Source organism: Cynocephalus volans, chromosome 3 (assembly GCF_027409185.1).
Source record: "Cynocephalus volans isolate mCynVol1 chromosome 3, mCynVol1.pri, whole genome shotgun sequence".
Taxonomy (NCBI): Eukaryota; Metazoa; Chordata; class Mammalia; order Dermoptera; family Cynocephalidae; genus Cynocephalus; species Cynocephalus volans.
In genome coordinates, this window is record NC_084462.1 from 56,893,301 (window position 1) to 56,909,880 (window position 16,580).

General features: G+C 46.2%; 1 protein-coding gene across 1 annotated transcript in view; it reads right to left on the reverse strand.

Annotated features, from left to right (window-relative positions):
• Positions 1 to 7,043: 7,043 nt before the first annotated feature.
• BLM (BLM RecQ like helicase) overlaps positions 7,044 to 16,580 on the reverse strand; it is a 75,044-nt gene continuing 65,507 nt past the window's right edge. Inside the window, exons 19-22 of the mRNA XM_063090496.1 lie at positions 16,015 to 16,207; positions 12,925 to 13,047; positions 10,750 to 10,945; positions 7,044 to 7,349 (exon numbers count right to left, since the gene is read on the reverse strand). Coding sequence (XP_062946566.1) covers positions 7,172 to 7,349; positions 10,750 to 10,945; positions 12,925 to 13,047; positions 16,015 to 16,207 — 690 coding nt within the window. The 3' untranslated portion in view covers positions 7,044 to 7,171. The remainder of the gene's footprint in view (positions 7,350 to 10,749; positions 10,946 to 12,924; positions 13,048 to 16,014; positions 16,208 to 16,580) is intronic.

Genomic DNA, 16,580 nt, shown 5'->3' on the forward strand with positions numbered 1-16,580 from the left:
GTTTTCTGCCACTATTTTGTTGAATATGTTTTCAATGGAATCTCCATTTTCCTCCCCTTCTGGAATACCCATGACTCAGATATTTGAGCGCTTAAAGTTGTCTGATATCTCTCTCAGATTTTCTTCAATGCCTTTGATTCCTTTTTCTTTCTTTTCTTTTCTTTTTGTCTGCTTTTTTTTTTTTTTTTAAAGATGACCGGTAAGGGGATCTTAACCCTTGACTTGGTGTTGTCAGCACCACGCTCACCCAGTGAGCGAACCGGCCATCCCTATATGGGATCCGAACCCGTGGCCTTAGTGTTATCAGCACCGCACTCACCCGAGTGAGCCACGGCCCGGCCCAAAGTTTTTTTTTTTTTTTTTTTGTCTTTTTCGTGACCGGCACTCAGCCAGTGAGTGCACTGGCCAGTCCTACATAGGATCCGAACCCGCGGCGGGAGCTTCACTGGGCTCCCAGCGCTGCACTCTCCCAGTGCGCCACGGGCTTGGCCCTTTGTCTGCTTTTGTTATTTCAAACAGCCCATCTTCAAGTTCAGAGGTTCTCTCTTCAACTTCCGCAAGCCTGCTGGTTAAACTCTCCGTTGTGTTTTTTATTTCGCTGAATAACTTCTTCAGTTCGGCAAGTTCTGCTACATTTTTTTTCAGGGCATTGATTTCCTTGTACATTTCCTCTTTCAGGTCCTGTATACTTTTCCTCGTTTCATCATGATGTCTAGCTGAGTTTTCTTGTATCTCATTCAGTTTCCTTAGAATTATCACTCAAAATTCCTTGTCAGTCATTTCAAGGGCTTCTTGTTCTATAGGATCTGAGCTTGAGAGTTATTATCCTTTGGTGGTGTACTTTCTTGATTTTTCGTATTTCTGGTATCTTTTCTTTGATGTTTATTCATTGTGGCAGGGGGTTTCACAGTCCACAGGTTTGACACTATCGACAGACTAAGATGTTGCTGTGGTTGCCAATTTGGTATGGCTACCTCAGTGACTGCTCAGTTGGCCACTAGTGCCTTGCGTGTGTGGTTGCCTCGGGTCTTGGGCCTCTCTGGGGAGCCACCTCTCTGGTCAGCTTGGACTCTGCTGGGCTGCTGGATCATGGGGCAGTACTGCAGGGTGTGTGGTCTCTGCTGAGCTTCCACCTCCTGTGCTGGACTTCTCCCTGTTCTGTGCACTCTGGCCCGGGCTGCTGGGATGCACCAAGGCACTGCAGAACGTGTGATCTCTGCAGAGCTTCCCATTCCCCTGCAGGATGTCTCCCTGCTCTGTGCTCTCTAGGCTGGGCTTGGGATGGAGCTGGGTGGTGGTGGTGACGCCTACCTGCTGCTGGATCATGCAGTGGCGGCCCCCCCACAGGGTGTGTGGACTCTATGGAGCTTCTAACTCCCTTGCTGGACGTCTCTGTGCTCCATATGCATTGGGCCAGGCTGCTGGATCGCATGGCAGCAGTGTGGTCCCCGTGGATTTCCCGCCTCCCCTGCCGGACGTCTCCCTTCTCTGACCACACTAGGCCAGGCTGGGAATGGAGCCTGGTGCCTGCGATGAAGCCTACCTGCTGTATCACGCACTGGCGGCCCCACAGGGTGTGTGGTTTCTGCGGAGCCTCCTCCTCCCTTGCCAGACGTCTCCCCACTCTGTGGGCACTGGGCTGGGCTGGGAATGGAGCCGGGTGGAGGCGGTGAAGCCTATCTGCGGATCGTGCAACAGCGGCCCCGCAGGGCATGTGGTCTCCGCGGAGCTTCTGCCTCCCCCGCAGGACATCTCCCCATTCCATATGCACTTGATGTTATGTTTTTATAGTTAAAAATTGGTTGATTTGTGGGAGAGAGTGATGCTAGGGACCATCTATTCCGCCATCTTGACCGGAAGTCAACACCTTGATTTTAGCCTACTGAGACTCGGTTTGGACTTGTGACCTCCAGAACTGTCCTGTGGGGTTTCAGGCCCTGGGGTCCAGCTAGCCAGCCTGGTGATGAAGAGTTGGAGAAGTTTTCACCCTGGGGAGCCACACCTGGGACACAGGTGGCGGTGACTGGGTTCACACGTAGAGGTAGGTGGTACACACTCCCATTTTTACAGATGGGAAACCCAGGATGAAAAGAGAATGCCTTGCCCACAGCCACAAAGCTAAAATTACCAGCAGCTGAGATTTGTATTCACCCTGAGGACTGACCCCTGGTATCCTTTCCTCTGCCTGAGGGCAGTGGTTCCCAAAATATGGCCCTGGGACTAGCAACATCAGCAACATGAGGAAGCTTGTCAGAAATGCAGACCCCAGACCCCACCTTAGACTTGCAGAATCAGAAACTGTGTTTTAACCAGCCCTCCAGGTGACTGGTGCTAAAGCAAGTTTGAGAACCACTGCCCTAGGACCCTGCCCTCTCAGCTGGGTTGAAGCCTGCACAAGTAAGATCCAGTGACTTTAAACTCCCAATCCCTGCATGCCTCTTGCTCCTCATAAAAGCCTTCCCCACATGCAAGTGAGTCCAGACGCATAGGATAGAAAAGGGAGCTGACAGCATGTGCTGGTGATTGTAAAACTCTTAGCACATGATACACCATAGAGCTTCAAATCAATAAATGGGGGAGCTGGCTTGCTATTTAAAAACAAATAAAACACCAACTAGCCAAAAATATCAACGCACACAAAAAAAGAAAATCTAAGTGAACACTCAGGCCAACTGCAACTTTCACTTGTCTTGGTGAAGCCGGCAGAAGTGGTGAGGGAGGAAGCCTTCCGTGACCTGTGTCACTGTCCCCCACAGGCCTGACATGGCCAGTCAGGCTGGAGGTATCTGAGGTCTAGGGGACCAGAAGCCCCTGTCCCCATCCTCCTATTTTATCCTCCCATAGGAGGGTAGTCTGGGTAGATACCTTCACAGCAGCCCCCTTCACCCACTCATCCATCCATCCATCTACCCATCCATGCAACAATCCATTATTAGGCACCTGCTGTGTGCCAGGTCCCCCAGGCCAGAACCCAGATCTGGCACAAAGGTATAGACCTAAGCTGAGGACTATGGGGGAATGGCAGGACCCGTGGGGTGAGGGGTCTTACAGGTGGGCCTGGTTCCCCCTCCCTGTTAGTACCCTTTCCCTGGGCTGGAGCCCCTGCCTTGCTCCCCTGGTGGTCACCCAGGCAGGTGACCCAGCCCAGGGCATTTGTCTCCTTAAAGTGAGGAGGGTGGCTGAGCTGGGAAGGGTTGCTATGTGCTCAGGAAGTGGGCTCCTGGCTGGTGGGCTCTGTGTCCCTTCTGTGCTCTAGCCTCCTTGCACCCTCCCCCATGCCTGCGTCCTCCCCAGCCAGCCTGGGAGGCCCTGGAGCAGTGTCGCTGCCCCCACCCCCCATCCCCTCACACTCCAACACTGTTTCTGTCCTCCTTCTTCTCCAAGGGTGCTTTCCCTCACTGCCTGTGACCTTGCCAAGGGCCAGGGCCATTCTTGGAGCTCTGTGCTCTGACCAACAAATGTTCGTAGAATATTTGACTGAAAGTATGCCCACGACTGCCTTGAGAGGCAGGGATCAGGTGTTATGTTTATTGTGCAGATGAGACACTGAGGCTCAGAGAGGCTGCTCGGCTGCTGAGGAAGGGGCAGGGTCATGCTGACTTTGTGCTGGCCCTCAGCTGGCCACAAAGTGAAGATGGACATCCAGGTCCCCGACCTTGTGCACATAGAGCCATGCAGGAGAGGTGTCTATACTGGGGCTTGCAGGGGCAGACTTCTCTCTGGTGCTGACTGTAACCTCCAGCTGTTTACCAAGGCTGCCACAGACACTGAGGCTCGTCTTTGAGGTTAGCCGGGTTCCTGCCTCCCTGAGTCATTGCAGGCTCAAGGCCCTCCTGGGGGGAGAGGCCCAAGGGCGTGGGGCTGAGCAGGACTGTGGCCATAAGTTTCTGTGCTTCTCGGTGTCCTTCCGGTCTGGGATTTGACACTCTGTTAATAGAGGCTCTTCAGACCCTTCCCAAACGCAGTGAGCAGCCCCTGGGTCAGGAGTTCCCAGTGCACCACCCCTGCCTCCCACGCCAAGGGTCACTGCTTGGGTTCTGCCCCACTTGCGTGCTCTGCTCCACGCCAGGCCTGGGAGGAGGGCCAAGGCCTGCCCTTCACCAGGCCTGGTGGCTCCTGGCAGGGACTGAGTAGATGCAGCCAGGACAGGCTGACGCCTGTGGCGTGTGTGATGGGCCCTGTTTGGGACCCAAGGGGACAGAGGCACTCTGGGGTGACTCCCACATCCTGAGTAGACCTAAGTATAGGGGCTGTGAGTGCCATCCTGGCACCCTCCCAACGGTCACCGAACCCTCTGTGGAGTTATGGAACCATGCAGTGGAGCTGTGATGACAAGGCCCTGTCCTTCACACCTGGCTGGCTGCAGGAAGCCAGCTTCAGGCCCTGCTCGGGGGTCCCTCGACCTACATGGGGCACTGCGGACTCAAGTTCCGGTTCCTGTCTACCCTCTTGTCCTGGTCTCTGTCTTCCCAGCAGTCACCAGAACAGGACCCGCAACCCACCCCAACCACTGTGGGGCTTTCTGCTTCCCTCTTTCTGCTCCTGCCAGCGGGGAATGCGGGTCTGGCTGAGGAAAGCCTTTCTGGGGTTGGGAAGAAGAGGAGAGTGAGTGCTTTTCAGAAAGCAGTTTTCTGAAGGCCAAAGGTGCTAGTCCTTGCAGCTTTGGGACTGCCCTGTACAGCTGCAGAAGTTGAGCCCTGACTCAGCAACCAGGAACTGAGTTCACAGACTGGAGCACCTCGCAGGGTTTGGGCAGGGCTGGGGTCCCCTGTTGCACCCCACCAGGCTGCTGTTCCAAACCCTGGCTGCAAGGAGGCTGTGCAGGGGATGTGGCAGCTACGCCGAGGGAGAAGAGGCTGCTGGAGCCCCTTGGGGATCCCACTCTAGCCACTACAGAGGACCCATAGGCCATTGTTTCTCTGCCCAGAGGCTTCTGCCAGGGTGGGAGCTCAGGGCTGGGTAAGGTCCATGGCTGCTGCCTGCTCCCCCACCCAGGCAGCTGCTCAGAGCTAGAGAAAGAGCCAGAGCTGGGACTCTGGGAACCTCCCAAGGACAGGGCGGGCCTTGAGGGCTTGGAGCAACTCCAGACTGTAAGATGGGGAGAGGAAGCTGTTTCTCAAGAAGAGCGAGGGGCCTGGACCACAGCCTCCGCTTCCTCTTCTAGAGAAAAACTGCAGCTCAGCTGTGCTTGCTGATAATTCTGCAGCCTCTGTCCCTGGAGACTGTAGCAGGATGATAGCAGGTGGCCCCTGAGACTTTTGATGCAACAATGGGCTGGGAGAGGGTGAATTGTCCATGGAAAGAGCACAGATTCTTGAGAGCACAGACCTCAATTCCACATAATTTATTGTCCAAATTGAGCACTTTTTAGAATGAAAGAGAGCTGTGTTAATTATCACACAAGGACATTTGTAAACTGGGTGTCTTCAGGGAAAACTGAAATGTGTTACCCTATTTACTACCACTTCCTAGCTGCGTGGATTTAGGCAAGTTACATAAGCTCTCTGAATTCTGGCTTCTGCCCAGAAAAGGTTAATTTCATGTGCCTGCTTCCCAGGCCATTGGGATTAAAAGTGAATTATGTGGGGCCGGCTTGTGGCTCACTCAGGAGAGTGCGGTGCTGATAGCACCAAGGCCACGGGTTCGGATCCCATATAGGGATGGCCGGTTCGTTCACTGGGTGAGTGTGGTGCTGACAACACCAAGTCAAGGGTGAAGATCCCCTTACCGGTCATCTTTAAAAAAAAAAAAAAAAAAAAAAAATTATGTGAAGTTCTTGGCACAGAGTGGGCTCTTGATGTTTGTTCTCTTCCTGATAGGTAGCGGGTTCCCTGCCCCGGGAGGTGAGCAAGGACCTGTCAGCTCTCCAGGGTGTGAGGGCCTCAGGAGGGTGTGTATACCGCTGGAAAATCAGATTCCAATCTCTCCTGTGCCCTCCAGAGGGGATAGTGAAGGTGGGAGAGTTGGGCCTACCTGTACCTGCAGAGGTAGGCAGTGATGGACTGTAGGCTAGAACTCCCTGGTGGGGTTGTCCCATCTCCTACCCAGGTGGTGGGGATTTCTGTGCTCACGGAGGGCCCTGATGGGGGACACAGCCCAGAGCAGCTTTGCTGTCACCACACCTGTCTTTGGCTTTGATTCAGGGTAAGTTCACCTGCTTCTGCCCTCCTGGGTTGTCTTGTGTAGATGCAGGCCGAATTCCCAGGAGGCTGAGCTGGTGGAAGGAGTCTTTCTGACCAACCAGCCTATCATGGAGGATCTTCAAAAATAAGATCACCCTTGGGCTGGTCCCGTGGCCCACTCAGGAGAGTGCGGTGCTGGGAGCGCCGAGGCCATGGGTTTGGATCCTATATAGGGATGGCTGGTGTGCTCACTGGCTGAGCGTGGTGCAGACCACACCGTGCCGAGGGTTGCGATTCCCTTACCAGTCAGAAAAAAAAAAAAATAAGGCCACCCTAATACTAAAGGACTATATCAAGAGTTAATACATTCTCTCCACAGAATCTGTTTGACCATTCTCTTGTTGACCATAGATATTGGAATATTACTCAGTGTTAACAATTTAATATGCAAAAGACTGGCATCTCATGGTTTCAATTTCTATTTTTAATTAGAACGAGCATTTTCCACGCATTTCTGGGCCATTTGTTACAAGGCTGCACTCTAACCAACTGAGCTAACTGGCCAGCCCGTGTGGGCCGTCTGCGTTTCTTCCTCTGAGACTACCTGTTTACATCCTTTGTCCATTTGTCTACTCCGTATATTATAGACATTAATCCTTTATAATACATTTTCTGTCATTTTTCTTTTAATTTTGTTCCTGTTGTCTTACACAAAGAGTTTTACAGTTTCACAGTGTCCCATGTGTGTCTTTTCCTTTGGCTTCTGGGTCTCATGTTATGCATAGAATTTCTCTCACTGAGATGATTCAGCTGCTGCTTCCGACATTCTGAGAAACAACGGCCACAACACTTGCAGTGGCATCAAAACATGCTTATTCAAAAGAAAATGTTTATTTAAAAAATAAGAACTATCACCCTCATGCATTTATTTAAATATTAATAGATACAAGTAAAAATTTCAAGGGGTATAGCAAGACTAACAGCTTTACATTCACAGATGGTCAGATGCTGACAAGAAGGAAAGATCTGTGTATGCTGAGATCTGGTTGTTATGAAAATGCATACGAAGGCTTAAGAAACGGTCTATTTATAGGCTTTGGTGGAGCCATAATCCCCAATCTTCTACTGGCTCCTGGTATTGCTTGAGAATCACTGAAGGAGGAACTGGATCCAATTATGCTGGAGGATTTAGTTTTAGAAGACATTTTTCTGCATGTGGTGGAACCCCTAAAATGTGAAAAAGAAAATTAAAATGTTAAATATAAACAGAAGTGAACGATCTTTTTTCTCTTAACTTCCACAGAGCTACAATCTATGAATTTCCTTGGTCTTATGTGTCTTTGTGCATTTTCTGCCTGGGTAAGGAGTTTCCTTTACTACTAAAGGAATAATGAACTGCTGTCCTGAATCTGTCATTCTAAAATGTCAAAGATTGTTTCTGAATTCTGTGACTTGTGACAGGCCCCTGGGCAGGGCCCAGAGTTGCCCCATCGCTGGTCTGGCAAGGCTCTGTCCTGGCCATGTTGAAGACCTGCTGGCTCTCCCCTCCCACTCACTGCCTTTTAAAGCCAGGGAAGACGTCCCAGCCATAGCCTATTAAAAAGTCCTTCCAGCATCTCACTTTCCTTACAGACCCAAAGATAAGAGACAGCTCCCCACAAAAATCAAGAAGACCAAAAAACCCCACAAAGCCAGCTTCTTACAATGATGACAGCAGGCAGCATTACCTACTGAAGCCTCTCCTGCTGCTTTGTAACAGGGCCAAAGTCATTCCCAAGGTTAATTCCATAGCTCCAGGGCATGCAAGTAGCCTCCCATCTCTGAATTTAGTTAGGGTCCGGCGTATCAGAACCACAGCCCGTGGGTAATGGCATTCTGGTGGGGCTGGGTGAAGAGTGGTTTTTCAACATTTTTAAGCTCTTGCTCCGGGGCAATTTTACTGCAGAACTGGCAAAGAGCTGCTAAACCGTCAGAGAAGCAGACTGAAGTTTCCCTATGCTGATTTCCTGCTGAGAAATTAAGCCCCGAGCAAAAACCTGCTGTTTATGTTGATTTACAGAATGAATCTGCCAACAGCAGCCTCCATCTCACCAGGGCCATTCATTTTACTCCCACTCAGAGAGCCCAGAACACAACTGGTTCATTGTGTATTATTCTGAAGATGTAAATCTCTGAGGGTGGGGTGGAGAGTGAAGGTCTCTGGCAAAAAGCCACATTTATTCTTTCCTTTCCCAGGGACTCTCAACCAGGTGAGCAGACTGGAAACTGGGAAACTACCTTCCAGAGTGGGTCAGTGGAAGTGAGGATGGAGCATAGACCCAGAGCCTACTGTAAGGGTGAAGAAAGTTACTAAATTTGCTGGGCTTAGCCAGGAGGGACTACTGAAGCACCCCATCTTAAATGCTCAGGCTAATTAAAAACTAGCATCAAAACTGGTACTGGCTTTTGGACAAATGTGTTTTACTACTTCTTATTAGATTAGGTTCTAGGTGATACAGCAAAGAGCTTCACTCTTATAAACAAAAGTAGTGAAAATTATGTAAGGGAGCCAAAGCAACAAAAACTGAAATATGGTTTGCTTTGTTCCAACAAGCAAAAAGATAGATCATGCACATTGTGGCGCTATGGCAAATGTCGGAATCCTGCTCCCAGTGCCAATTGTCTGGCTCTTAATCCTGTTCATGACGCCAATTATAAAGCTACTAGACCACGCCAGTTGTTGGGCTCTTTTACCTGCTGGTAATCCCGCACCAACTGGGCTGATTGTTGAGCTAGGGCTGGGTCTGGAGCTTCCAGACCCCTCAAGCTCATTCACAGACTGGGTCACAAACCCTTCACATGCCAGGCTGGGTCACCAGACCCCTTCACGCAGGTCTATGAGCTAGGTAACTGGCCAAAAGGTCCCTGGAAGCTGTAGGTTGGAAAGCTTGCCTGCTGCGCCAGGTGGACGCCCTAGGCAGATGCCTGCCCGCCTGCTTCACTAAAACTCGCTCTCTCTGAAGAAAACAAGAATAGCAACAAAACTAAAAAGACACATTGGCATGCATGCACACTAACTACACACACGCACACACACACACAATTTGCTTACAAAGGATGTGCTAAAACCACACCCAACTGGATCTGAGGCGAGGATCCTGACCAAACTATTCTATTTTCCCAACACACATTTTAAGGAAACCTCCACAGATGACTTGCAGAAATAAAAGTGCCCTGGGCAGGTGTGGACAAGCCAGTGTCCACCTCTGAAATTGAGACCAGGGTGGGATGGCTCAGACTAGCTCTCCCCAAGCCTCAGCTTCCTCCTGTTTTTGTGTGAGCCACTGAAGAAATAAGTATTTCCCAAAGTTGACGAATAAATGAAGGAAATAAGAAAACGTCCTCCCTGAAGAATAACTGTTGGTCACTTGCGAACTAAAAACCACAAAATTAAACTAGCATTCACTAATGCCTTTAATTTTTGTACTCTGGCAGAAGGATTAGCACATACAAGATGTTTGTTTGTGGACTTAACAGGAAAATGACAATGTAGTAACATTTGCCTTCCTTTCTCTTCCCCCACTCAATTTTTGTTTTTTATTACCCAGAAGGAAAAGAAGTAGAAAAACTGCAAGAGAAAACACAACAGCTTGCAAAAGTTTACTGTGGAATTGCTTCCCTTTTTTTGTAAGCAATTCTGTTACAATATGCAGTTAGTCTGGGGCCACATTCTCCAGATTGGTGGGGTAATCTTTATTCTGCCAGACCTCAGTTATAAGGCAGAAGGCAGAGGGTGCCCTGGCAGAAGACAAGAAAAAGAAGCTGTCAGGAACAGTGCAATTATGAAGAAATAAGAGTGCTGCCAAGATCATCACACAGATCTGTGATGCTATCTTTGTTCTTCCCTTGGTGTGCAGCAAGTGCCCCAGAGCAGACATGTCCCAGCCCAGAGAGCCAGGCCCACGCAGGAAAGGGAAGACAGAAGCCATTTATGCAGCCACTAAAGAGTCCTGGCTCGAATGATCTTTTAGTTTTTGTGTGTGGCTTTTCTCTGCTACCCCTGCAAAGGTTGGGAGGTTGATTCTCCCAGACATTAATGAATGGCAGGGAGTGTGCACGTGTCTCAAGGTGGAGGCTCACAGAATTCCGCAGCAATAAAAGCAGTGTAGCAAGTACTGGCAGAATCATAAAAGCCTCGAGGACACAAAACCCTTTGTTATTTATTCAAGTAGTGTATGATTGATAGTATTTTAGGTGGAAAAGTCTCTTAAGAGCAATTATCCAAAGCAAACAAAAACATTTCTAAGGTAAGGTCAAAATTAGAGAAGTTTTTGCAAACTAGAAAACTTTAGTCATAATCAACTTAGTTGGAAGCTGATATTTTAAAAATCTGAAGCAAATGTTTTTTGTTTTAGATCAAGTCTTAATCATCACTCCATTAACTGCAGAGGCAATATTTAATAATGGCTTATTTTAATAAATGCTTCAAAGCAAACCACAGCAATTATGAGGGTACATCAAAAAGTTCATGAAAAGATGCATATTATCTTTTAATTCTGTTTTTTCACAAACTTCTTGAAGTACCCTTGTATAGTTTTGTCCTTTCCTCTCTTTTACCCTATTTTGCAAAAGATGTCACAGAACATACCCCTTTGCCTTAGAACCACCAGTTTTTCTCCTCTTAGATCTTTGGGAGGCTGGCATATTTTTCCTCTTTCTTTCATTTCTGGTTTTATCTGCAAAGTAGTGAGAAGAGACGGGTGTTTCCTCATCAAGCTCCTCAAGGGCATTTCTTCTGGAGCCGCTGTTGCTGGACACAGATAACCGTGGGGAATCATCCTGGGCTGCAAATGGAAAATGCAGATGTTCACAGGTGATCCCATGCTGGTCCAAGTGTTTTTAGTCCAGATGAAGATACACATCACAGGGGCCCAGTTCAGCAGATCACTGGCTGCTTTCCTTATGCCTTTCTGCCAAATGGATTCAACAATGCACCAAGAACCAAACATTTCTTTTTTATTTCACAAAGCCCCTAAGTGCTCAACGGCAATTCATTTTTAGCAAAGGGAATCAGAATTCATTTTAAAAAATTTGTGATAGTCTTTAAGTGAACTACGGACACCAAGTTCAGCTCACCCTCTGCTGTGTATGTGTGGCCTGCATCCCTGTCATTGATTGGGCAGTGAATCCTGGTGAGCAAAGTATAAAGTGCTATACACATGTTAGGCAGTTTTACTTATCATCTTAAAAGTGCTTAAAAAAAACCCCAATATAAAGGAAACATAAACTATGTTCTATACCCAATCTTTGAAAAATAGTTTCTTAGTAAATAAGTGTCAGAAAATTCTAGACCATATTTTACTCTTCATAAATAAAAAAACACTTTTGCATAATTTGTGAACGTTTCACATATTATGTAAGAAATGGGTCTCTGTGAAAGCACACGTTTGCAAAGAAGATGGTAATTTCCATAGGTATTTGTATCCCAAGGCACCCCAAAAGCGTGAAACCTCCCCATAGCTCAGTCACACAGTGATCCTATCTCCATTTCCCGGCTGGTCTGGTTCGCCCTACAGGCCACCCTACTGCCTGGCAGGAATGGCATGAAGGGCACGGGATTCCCCCATGGCGTGGTCCAACCCTGGTTCACACGGGGAGGGAGTGCGGTTCAGAAGTGAGGAGCTCTGTTATGCTAGCTGCGTGACTCTGGGAAAATGAAAAAGCCTCACTCACTCTCTCCTCACCTGTAAAATGGGTGTTGTGAGGATTAAATGACATAGCCTGGGCAAAGTCTTGGCACAGTGTCTGCACACACAATCCTCAGTGAGTTGGAGTGATTTTTCCCACACTGTTGGCAAAAGCCCCTTCCAAACATGTCACTATATCAAACAAATGTTAAGTTCCTACCAAAAGACTGTTGAATATATTCAGAGCAAGGCTCTTAATGAAAATTACCACAGAGAAGAATTTATGAAAACCCTACTTTTAAGCATTTTCTTAATGGGTAAAAAGTAGTTATGGAGAGAAAGAGAACCTGTGCTCACTCCTCTCTCATCCTGCTCACCTTGGAAAGAAACCCATCCTGACCTGTTACAGAAACAGGAAAAACACCGACCTTGGCTTGTCTGTTGTCTCATTGTGTAATATGTGAGTGGAGGGCAGAAGACTTCTGCACTCTCAACATCTTCTTCAACAAAACATTTCTCTATTCTTAATTTTCCCTTAGTCAATGCTTTCTGTAACTCTAATAATGAGCAGGCTACTTATTAGAAGTGCTACAGGACAGGCCTAATGTGACCTCCAGGAATGTCCGTTAACGATGCACTCACTCAGGCAGGTTCCTTCAATGACTACTAACAGCATTCCAATTACACAATCATTTTTCCAAAACATTTATACTCTACTCCTAACTATTATCTTTAGACATGCTTGTCAGATAACATATTCCTTCCTCAGCTAAGGAAACTGAAGCACAAAGAGGTTATTGGTGGCCTGCCAAAGATCACACAGAGGGATATGGTGGCAGATCTGGGACTGGCACCCAGAGCTCCTGATTCCTCACTCACTTGCCTTATCAGAACAAACAACCACTGGGCCTAGAGGTTCGGGTCCTATTAGTAGGCTCAGTAACTGGCACCCCCTGGGGGCCTAAGCACTAGTGTCCTCTCAGGTGTCTGGCACACCAATAGGGACTACCCTGAAGACTTGAACTGCAGTGTGACAAGGTGTAGGAAGCATTCATACAACCTGGAACCCACATCATTCTAATCCAGTGAGATGCATCACTTGGTTTTTGAAAACACACATTTGGCAGTATACTGACCTGGCAATGTCCACTCAGAGTATTTCTGTAATACTGCAATCACTTCTGCACCATATTTTTCCAGTTTGTCTTCAGTCACACCATCAATTTGAAGCAAAACCTCAGGATCGGAAGATAAAGATTCTGTGCATGGATACAAAATTAGGAATTTAAATTACCACCCACAGAAAACCCACTGAATTCATGCTCATTCACTCATTCAGCATATGTCTGTTAAGTGCCAACTAACTGCAGAGCACTGGGCACATGGAACAATTTTATAGAAGGAAAGTTAGCACCTTTAGAGGCAGCAGCCAGACCCAGAGGGCAAGAGCCATCATCCAATTCCAGCAGCAAAAGCATACAAGCCAGGATAGCAAGTGGGAAAGAACCATGGTCTTGGGGGAAGCCAGAGGGTGGGACCTGAGCAATGTGCTCAGAATTTCAGCAGGTACTGCTTTTGCCCACTGTTCCCACTCCCAAGACTTGTCTAGCTGCAAGACTGACGTGCCCTCTATTTGCCGAGACTGCCCACATTTCCATTTCCAGCTCTGACTTCTTTCCTGCACTCAAGGCTTGTATACCCCACCCACAAAGGCATAACCAAATTGTTACTTCCCCCAGCCCAAACTTTTGCCTCGTCTCTCCCCACATGGGTGAAGCAACAAGCAGGCAGTAAGAAGTCCTCTATATAAAGATGGCACATCGGTCTCGTAGCTAGACAAGACTGTCTAAAAAAAAAGAAAAGGTCACCCTGGCTGCTGTATGGAAAATGGACTGTAAGACAGAGTGGAAACTGGGAGCCTGGTGGAAGCTACTGAAGGAGCAAGAGAGGATGGAGCGAACTAGAATGTAGTAGTAGAGATGGACAGGAAAGAGATTTGGATACATTCTGGAGGCTGGGTCTATAGGAATGATTTATTGATGCATTGGCTATGGGGAGTGAGGGAGTAAAAAATCCTATGTTGAGGTGGCCAGCTAGCTCACTTGGTTAGAGCACGGTATTGGTAACACATGGTCAAGGGTTTGGATCCCCATACCAGCCAGCCGCAAAAAAAAAAAAAAAAAAAAAAATCCTATGTATTGTTCTAGACTTGAGCAAAGGGTAGATTTCAAATCCTTTCCAATCTGATTTTCACATCATTCCCATGTTTACAGGAAAAGCAAAAGACTATGGGACATAACAGAAGGTTTATGAAGGGAATGGTGGAAGATAAAGTGGGAGACACAAGTAGAAATGCAGACCCTTGGATAGAATTTGTACCTTATCTAGAGAGCTATTGTAGTTTTCAGTAGTTTTTGAAAGATTAAAATCTATATCATGGTCACCAGGTAAGGAGGCCAGTTAGGAAACGACACTAAAAGCATAGGGGTAAAATACCATATTTCTTCGATTCTACAACACACTTTTCACATTTTAGCATTCCTGAAGTCAACATCTGTCTTACAACTTCTGATGGCCAAATGGCAGCTATCCTGAGGTTGTTACTGCCTGTGCAAGTGAGATGTTAGTTGCAGCTATTAATACTGTCAGCATGTCAACAAAGTCACTGCATTATTGGTACTCCACATATTGAGTTTAATTGCCACATGTAATGTCTTCAAAAAGACTACACTGTGATTAGCATTAAAAAAGTGACTGTGAATGCAAAGGCTCCAAAACAGAGTAATGGCGAATACATTTTGCATTAATAAAGCACTATTTGTCTTTGAGGAGATGACCACAATTTCAGTTTCTTGCAAGCAACATCCAAGTGCTTTATACGACCTAAAAAGAATATGCCCTAAGTAGATGAAGTGGTATTATATTTTTGTTACTGAGAGATGTGCAACCTTCTGTTGACACCTTCTGGTATCATCAAGAAAGCCCCACCATCAAAACAGAATGAGTGACAGAGGTTTCAATTAAAATCCTGGGGAAAATAGTGGAACACTCGAAAAATGCTGCATGACTAATGAGAATGTTAGTGATGACATAAGGAATAACAAAGGCATGGACAACTTAGTTAAAAAATGATTCAGAAGAGTTAGGCTTTGAATGTGAACGTTTACAAGTACTCAAATCAATTTACTATGATTATATGTATTTTTCATACATACTCAGAGCTGTATATGATAAAAATCTATGTCTAAATAAAAAGTCAAAAATAATTCTTTCAATAAAAGCACTGTGTTATAGTTTAATTAGCAGAATTTTTTCTTTCTTAATAGTCCATAAAATAACAGTGTCTTTGGGCCGACCCTGTGGTGCACTCGGGAGAGTGCGGTGCTGGGAGCGCGGCAGTGCTCCCGCAGCAGTTCGGATCCTATATAGGGATGGCCGGTTCGCTCGCTGGCTGAGCGCGGTGCGGCCGGTCACAAAAAGACAAAAAAAAAATAAAATAAAATAACAGTGTCTTAAAAAAGATGACATCTTAGAGTCAATGAAATATTTTAATGACCTATGGTGGTAGGAATGGGAATAGAAGAGAGAGGATGACAATTATGACATTTTACAAAGGAAGAGCATAGTAGGTAATGCATACCAGTCAGCCAAGTATGTAAACATTCATTTCCCAGGGACATTACTACTGAAATTCTAGGTTGAGTATCTGAATCCATGGAAATAACTTAGATGAGAAAGTATTTATTAACTAAAGACCAGTGTGCTATATCAGGATACAAAGAAGCATAAAACACAATCTCTTTTTATAAGGAACTTAGCTCTTAATTGCAAAGACTTGTTTTTATTCTCACCACTATACCAACAAGGACGTTGCAAAGACATTTGTATGTGACATAGCTAAACACTGTAGGGCAGGCAAATAACCAGCACAAATAATTAAGTCACATCTCATTTTAGAGGTTACAATTATCATATCCGAACGTCCAGCTTTAGAGAAAAGTATAAAATTAAAATTATAAAATTTCTGAATACCAAAGTACTGTATCCATCTTAAAGAATTATATTTTATCTCAAGAATGAGTTTAAATCATTTCTCTGAGCTTTCAATCCAGAAATTAAATAAAAATAATAATAAAGACGGAGATAAATTTATCACTAAAAAGTTCCTTAGCAAGATTAACTTTTGACCTATTAATTTGTGCCATGTAAGATGTACACATACCTACCTGCAAGCTTCTTGAGAGTGACAGTATTAAAAATATTGAAGTAATGGACACCAAAAACTTTCCCCAGAGATTTGCAGACTTCTGTAAGTTCTCCAAGACATTTCTTAACCATCTCTTCCCTCTGAGATATTTTTGTCACTGAAGCTTTTTGTTTTTTCACACTGCTAGAATTTTCTGTTTCCATAAAGTCTACCTTTGGGAGAGAGAAGGAAACCATAGCAGAGGGTATATGCACACTTGTACCCAAACAGGGGCTTTATTTAATGCCTACTTGCATTTTTTGTATTTCTGTTCTGCCAAGTAGATAGTGAGCCCCTTGGGAACAGGGGCTATGCATTCTACAGCTTTGTATCTCCAGTGCCCAGCACAGAATAGCCCCTTGATAAATGTTTATTTAATGAATATATATAAAGATTTAGTGATCTGATAACCCATTAAATTCATTTTGACAGGTGTCACATTATTTGGGTTCAATTTTAAGATATCTTTCCAAATTAAGAACAGAATATGCTCGGGCCGGCCCATGGCTCACTCGGGAGAGTGTGGTGCTGAGAACACCAAGGCTC